The sequence below is a fragment of the Capsicum annuum genome, chromosome 1, assembly GCF_002878395.1.
Source record: "Capsicum annuum cultivar UCD-10X-F1 chromosome 1, UCD10Xv1.1, whole genome shotgun sequence".
NCBI classification, from domain to species: Eukaryota; Viridiplantae; Streptophyta; class Magnoliopsida; order Solanales; family Solanaceae; genus Capsicum; species Capsicum annuum.
This window is the reverse complement of record NC_061111.1, coordinates 134,047,061-134,054,844: the sequence shown is the minus strand read 5'-3', so window position 1 is coordinate 134,054,844 and position 7,784 is coordinate 134,047,061. Positions and strand designations below refer to the sequence as shown.

The following is a 7,784-nucleotide window of genomic DNA, read 5'->3' as shown; positions in this document are numbered from 1 at the left end:
TCTCCTTAATGTTAATATAATTGCTATTTAAGCTTTTCATCTGTGTCTCAAAAAGATAATTACTGTACTGATCTCTATCTTAGAAAAACTCTATTACCAATAGTACTCTACAAAGAATTAGTATCATATTTGAAAAATTAAAGGATGTTATTTTTTTTGGTCCCTATATATTTGATGATGTTTGGATTATGAAAATAAATTGAGTAAATCTTTTAATTATAATTTTTTTATACGTTTGTTAAGTGAGTATTTAATTTATTAGTTATTAAAACTTATACGGTAACATTTTTCATAATTTTCAAATATGTAAATTTTATTTCAAAAAGCTAATAAATGCAATGTTGTCTAATTATATGGTCACAATTAAAAAACTTGAATCTCATAAAGTGAAAAGTATCATATAAATTGAGACATAGAATAGTGCATAGAATAATAATAGTAATTTCTTAGATTTATTTTGCTAATTTCTTTGAAGGTGCTGTCAACTGATTTTAAGATTTTACTATGTAAGATTAAATGAAATCAATAATGGGGATAAATCAAAATTTCCCACTACAAAATTTGGAAAAAAAAAAAGTGAAGACTTTTAATATATATAGAAAGAGAAAAGTGATTACATTCCTCGACTGTTTAAATGATATTGAAGAAACAGAATAGCTAAAAAATTTAAATACAAAGACGACCTTCCTCTATATTTTTGGTACACAAGATTATTGTCTGGGTAGAATAAATGTAAAGTTCAAGTTTCCTTTTATTACTATTTTTCTTTTATATAATTTAGATATTAAAAAATAAAAATACTTAAGAACTTATCTATATTAGATTTTAAAAATACTCGACGGTATAGAAAATGTTTACACCGTCAAGTGTATATTAGTTAAACTTTTTTTTTTTTTTGGATTGCCCACTGTACACCTTAATATGTAGTAGTAAGTAATTTTATTTTCCTTTATGTTTCCTATTTGACCAGAAACTTTCTGTTATTTTTCCGATCTGCTTTTTTCTCCAAGATTAGAACTTTCCCTGCTTAGATTCAATGAGAAAGAATATGGGTTTTGCTACTTTGCCCTTCAACACTAATTAGATACATCATCGACTTCATTCTTCAATCTTGATCTCCAGTAGTTTTGGTGACACCTCATTTTGATTGTGTCAGGTCAGCTTTCGCACAATTCAACTAAATCCATATATACTTGCCACCTCCCACCTCCCGTCAGCAACAGATTTCAGGTACCGTCCATCAAGACAGGACAGATGGAAAGAAGCACTAGTGTTTTTTTCTCTGAAGGGATTTATTCCATCGTTTTATGATTTTCTCTCTTTAAATTTTGCATAATCTTGGCTAATTCTTTAGCTCAATCGCGATTGCTTTGGTTCTTGAAGAAATCTCTTCAAAAATCTAAGTTTTTTTTGACTTTTTCAGAGTTTGAGTGACTAGCTAGTATTTTTTATGTGATATTTAGTTTGTTAGAAAATGGGTTCAGTGAGAAAAGCAGTTTACTATTGTTCAGTATCTAAAGGGGTCCAACTTATATATACATATAATGGTGGAGATCACGAGATTGAGAATTTGGCTGCATTGTGTTTGGAAAGGGTTCCTCCTTTTCATAAATGGTATTTTCAAACTATGGCTAAGAAAACTTTTGGGTTTTTGATGGAAAGTGAAGGGTATGTTTACTTTGCTATTGTAGACGAGGGTCTTGGTAATGTAAAAGTTTTAAGGTTTCTTGAACAGTTGAAGGAAGAATTTAGGAAAGTGGCAAAAAAGGGTTCGTGTTGGACTATGTCGAATTTGAATTCACTTTGCTTACAAGGAGATCTAGTTCCTGTTATTTCACCGTGTAATGATGCTAGTAGGCAAATTGAGGGCGGTGCTTCAACAAATGCTTTGTTGTTGGGAAAGCAAAGTAGAATAGAAAAGAAGAAAATGAATGATCATGTAATTGCTATGAGAGATGCTGAGGTGGAGGAGCATCGGAAATCTACAGAACTAGTTAAGGTTGATCCAGGAGTGATAGATACGAGCGATCAAGGTACAGCTGTTTCTCCAATTATGTCACAGAAAGAGTTGTGCTTGGTTAGGAGCATGACAAGCTCTCAGAACTTTCAAAAGAGGTGGTGCCGCCATGTACGTGTTGTTCTTGCTATTGATGCTGTGGTATGTCTCGTGTTGTTTGTGATCTGGTTAATTATTTGTGAAGGTACAAAATGCCTTCACTAAAGTTGTTCTGTTGTTACCTTATCTTAATGCTTGGAGCCAAGGAGGTCATTGTTCTAGCCTTTTGAAATACTTCAGCAGTGCAGTATTGCGTCACGATAGGCATTTCCGAAGAAAGTGGATAATGAAATTAACAAATCAAGAAACTTTTATACTTATATCAAGTACACGTTTCATCAAACTACTGTTAGAGACTCATTTTTTGTACAGGAATCACCTTGTTTATGGATAGAGTAGGGGATGCAGTAGATTACAATCGATGTGAGGTTCTTGTTGGCTATTAGAGTCTGAAGTTTGTTGCAGCTTTATTGTTACGTCATGTAATTACCACATGAGTGCTTCATTTAAATATTTTTGTGTTCTTTTCCTATTGGACTGAGACGTGTATAAGTGGAGAAATATGGAGCTGATCCCAACTAGCTTGGGAGTGAGGCATATTAGTGGCTGTAGTAGCTTTTTCTTTTCCGTTGCATCCTGTGTATATACAAATGCCTGGTTACATGTATTTCTGTTACGTTCTTCAGTTAAAAGTTTGCTTAGAAATCAAATACTGCATTTTTCTACTTCATGCTATGTGAAGTGTTCCTATATTCCTTCTCCATCTATATAATAAGTCTGCTTATCCTATAGCGTTTTTAATGATCGCTAGAGCATAACAAATAAAAGTGTTTGAAGCAAGGTCCTGGTAAAACGTTATCTTTCTACTCTGCGTGTCTTCCTTTACATCTTTTACTGTTGAAGGTAATTGCCAAATTTCGGGTGGGTGGAGGGGCTGTAGTCCTTTACTTTGCTAGAGAAGTGCAGCGAGAAGCATCTTAAGTATTGAATGATACGCCTCCACCCAGAATGTTTGCCATACTTTCAAGCAAGTGAATCTTCTTTCAAAAATTCAAGTTCATGAACAATTAAAATATGGACAGCAAAGGGATGTTATTCCTCTTTTCCCCATCATACTAATTTTAACTAGTACTTACATTTTCTTTTTCTCTTGCACAACTTATGTTGGCCTCTTAACTCTATACGCAATGAAACTTTGTACTGTACTGGGAAAGAGGGAGTGAAGTTACTGAAAGTCATCTGTCTAAGTGTCAGTAACCACAAGAAGATGGCAGGGCTACAACAACTACATGCCCAGTGTAATTCCTCAAGTAAGGGTTTGGATGGGTAGAGTGTACGCAGACGTTACCCCTACTTTGGGATGTAGAGAGGCTGTTTCCATCTCCACAGTAAACTTACACTTGCATGTGTTCTGAAGGGAGGCGGGTGGTTAATTTCCTCTGGGGAAAACATACAAATGTTGACTAATTCCAATTAGATTGGTGTACTCTTGTTCCATGAACATGGGCTACATGTATAGGAGCAATGAGATGGAATTAGTAAGTGAATCAGATTGGTGGTTTAAGGGAGGGGAATGAAGAACAGGCACTTTTATAGTTGAAATCGCCTCTATGTTTGACATTTCATCATAATTAACTGATCAATCTGCATTTCCTCCGTGCTGAAAAGTTATTAACTGTAGCACATTGAAGGCCATACTATGAAGAAAGGGGTTTATCAAGCCTAAATTAATTGTTTGGGGGCCTGGCAACTTTATCTTAGTATTTGGTGTTCTTTTTTTTTCATTGATTTGTCTGTTGAATCTGCATTGCATGGTATATTAATCACCACCCTTCCTCAGAACATATGCTAGTGTGAGTATATTTACTGTGGATGTGACTTCATAGACTTGATAGATATGAATAATCATCTACTGAGATTCTTACATCAACACAGAATCCAGCAAACTTGACATATCTTCGTTTTCCCTGTCTGGGAATCTCTTGGCCCTTAAGCTCAGAGGTACGAGAATTTTCATCAAGTTCCTTGAGATTCTGTCACAGCTAGATGCAAACTTCAAGTCATGTGAAGTTGTTGGATACTATTTTCAGTAGCTTTTGCATCTTCCATTCAGCTTTTAGCATCGTACTTCTGATAGACAGCATTCGACACAGTATTGATGCTAAATAAACTACGTACAAACTGTAGAGGAATCATGCTTTAAGTTTTGCTTGATTCATTCTCTTCTTGGAAAATGTCAGATGGCTACATTTTCTGTTTGATTATTTGAGAAGTGGATATGCTTCTCTAGTTTTCTGCTCCAATGCTTTTCTGACTAATGACTACAAGTTGTGACGCCAACATGAGAAGACTGCATGAATCAATGTGCTATTATATGCATTAGCTATGCAGGAACTATAATACACATATTGTTATGGCTGTGTGCTATTCTAGTAACACAAGCATTCTCACAAAGAGATTGTTAGGCATTTTCATTACGGTATTTGTCAATAACTGATTAGTCTACATGTACATATTATACATGCTCTTGTTGGATTGGCTTGGACTGCACCACCTACACAATTGAATTAATCTCATGTCTTTAAGAGTTAAAACTGCTGAAAGTTGCTCAATGATTTATTTGTCTATGATCAAAAGCTCGAAGGATATAATACCTCAAAGTTGGCTTCCATGATAGCGCAATTGGCCGCTTCTTGGCATGTTTTTGAAAAATAGTATGGAGCTTCAGATTTCAGTGAAATATAACGGTCATTGGCCCTTCTGCCCTGTGCTTATTTTGTGTTGGTTTTTAATTTATATCTCTCATAACCCAAAAACAAAAAGGTGTATTTATTCTCCTGTATAATAAGTGGGAGTGGAGCTGCTCAAGCAGACTCCACTCCGTCTTCATGTTAGCATGTCACTTGTCTGTTTGCTCCGTGATTTTAGTATATTATCTCTAATTAATTATTATATGACATTTAAGTATTAAAAAATTAATAATATTTAGTAAAAAAAATTAGACATTTATGACAAGTCTGCTTCAATTATAATTTAACTATATCACCCCTAATTAATTATTAAAGGTCATCTAAATATTAAAAAATTAATAATATTTAATTAAAAAAATAAAATACACATAAAATAATAAATTATCTCAGTAATATTTTGAATTAATTTGACATCTTATATGAGGTCTACTTAGACTTTTTTCATAAGTATTTTTATAACATCACTTCTAATTAGTTATTATGAGTCATTTAAGACATGTCTATTTTGCTACTTGAATCGTGGTATTTGATTGACATCAGAATTATATTAGTGTCGCTTAAATTGAAATAGAGGAAAAATTATTATAAATCATAATAAGTTAAAACGTAAATTATTTTTAAAATATAATTGACTGTCAATGCCACAAAAATTTGAACAGGGAGAGTATTATAAATTAGCAAACAACCTTAAATAGTAAATTACAATGTCAAAAAGGTATTATAAATTACAATAGTTAACGACTTAAAATATCTAAAAAATAATTAATTTGTTATATATTCAAAGAAACATATTATTTATAAATTACATAAAAAGTGCTACAAATTTTCATAGTTAACAACTTGAAATATCTAAAAAATAATTAATTTGTTATATATTTCAAAAAAAAATACGTAAAAAAATATATTAATCACAATAATTAACAACTAAAAAAAATTTAAAGTATAAAAAATATTTGATTGACTCTCAAAATCTTATGGATGTCATATTAACAACTTAAATTATCAACGAAATAAACAAAGATTTTAATTAAATACTAAAATTACACATATCATGAAATTTTTAAGTATCAACATTGGGCACGTGTGTAGCAGGACTAAGCCTCCTAGTTCTAATATATAGAAGAGTGAAGGGAGGCAGGAGACGGTTGTCATGTCTGCTTTCTTTATGATTTTACCATATCACCCCTAATTAATTATTTTGTATTATTTACATATTAAAAAATTAATAATATTTAATAAAAAATATAAAATAGACATTTATGACATGTCTGCTTTAGCTGCTTCAATCGTAATTTTACTATTTCATCCCTAATTAATTATTATAGGTCATTTAAGTATTAAAAAAATTAATAATATTTAATAAAAAAGATAAAATAAACAAAGAATGATAAACTAACTATTGATGTTTTAAATTATCTTGACATCTTTTATGAGGCCGTCTAAATTATTTTCACAACTATTTTTATATTAATTTTTTTATATCACTTCTAATAAGTTATTTTCTAATTAATTATTATATGTCATTTATATATTAAGAAATTAATAATATTTAATAAACATTTATGACATATCTGTTTCAGCTGTTTTAATCTTAATTTTACTATTTCATTTCTAATTAATTATTATGAGTCATCAAAGTATTAAAAAATAATATTTAACAAAAAAGATGAAATAAACAAAAAAATAATAAATTAACTATTAATGTTTTAAATTAAGTTGACATCTTATATGAGGCTCGCTTATATTTTGCACAACTATTTTTTGCAGTAATTATGTTGTATCACTTCTAATAAGTTATTATGAGTCATTTAAGACATGTCTGCTTCGCGACTTCAACCGTGATATTTGATTGACTTTCAAAATTATATTAATGTCACTTAAATTGAAATAGCAAAAAAAGTATTGTAAATCACAATAATTAAAAACTTAAATTATTTTTAAAATATAATTGACTATCCGCACTACAAAAGTTTGGATAAAGAGAGTATTGTAAATTATAAATGGCTAACAGCTTAAAGTAGTAAATTACAATGTCAAAAAACTATTGTAAATTACAATAACTAGCAACTTAAAATATTTTAAAAATATAACTAATTATCAAAATTTTATTTATGTCACATAAATTGAGACTAAAAAATAACATATATTGGGCCGGTGCTAGCACAGGACTTTGATGTTAGGTTATAAGAGGCAAAAGGTAAGAGAAGCAGGCAAGTCTCCGTCAACATGCCTGCTTCTCCTGCCCGCTAGCTGCTTCCTCCATGATTTTATTATGTGATCTCTAATTAATTATCATAAATTATTTTTGTATTAAAAAAATAATAATATTTAATAAAAAAAGTAAAATAGATATTTATGATCGTGCTTGCTTCATAAGCTGCTTCCTACGTAATTTTATTATATCATCTCTAATTAATTATTATAAGTTATTTATGTATTAGAAAATTAATAATATTTAATAAAAAAGTAAAATGGATATTTATGACATGTCTACTTCAGTTGTTTCATCCAAGTATTTTTGTATAGTAATTTTGTTATATCACTTCTAATCATATATATCTGTTTCACTGTTTCAATCGTAATTTTACTATGTCACTCCTAATTAATTATTATGACCATTTAAAAATTTTCACAAATATTTTTTTTATAGTAATTTTGTTATATCACTTTTAATTAGTCATTGTGAGTCATTAAGACATGTTTGCTTCGTGGCTTCAATCATAATTTTACTATATCACCCATAATTAATTATTATGATCATCTAAGTATTTGAAAATTACATAAACATGTTATAAATTACAATAGTTAACAACTTAAAGTATGTAAAAGAAATTATTTGTTATATATTTTAAAAAATATGTAAAAAAAAATACTATAAATCACAATAATTAAAATAAATTTTTAAAAAATATTTATTGGGCTCATGCCTTTACGGGCTATTAGTAACTAGTATATATATATATATATATATATATATA

General features: G+C 29.8%; 1 protein-coding gene across 1 annotated transcript; it reads left to right on the top strand.

Moving 5' to 3' along the window:
• The first annotated feature begins 904 nt into the window (after positions 1-904).
• LOC107879590 (phytolongin Phyl1.1) lies at positions 905-2,781 on the top strand. The gene has a single exon (XM_016726608.2). It carries the CDS (start codon positions 1,475-1,477, stop codon positions 2,219-2,221), a length of 747 nt encoding a protein of 248 aa, XP_016582094.1. The 5' UTR covers positions 905-1,474; the 3' UTR covers positions 2,222-2,781.
• The last annotated feature ends 5,003 nt before the right edge of the window (positions 2,782-7,784 follow it).

What these genes read in the sequence shown, in the direction of transcription:
- LOC107879590 (XM_016726608.2), top strand. Translation starts at nt 1,475, where the DNA reads ATGGGTTCAGTGAGAAAAGCAGTTTACTATTGTTCAGTATCTAAAGGG.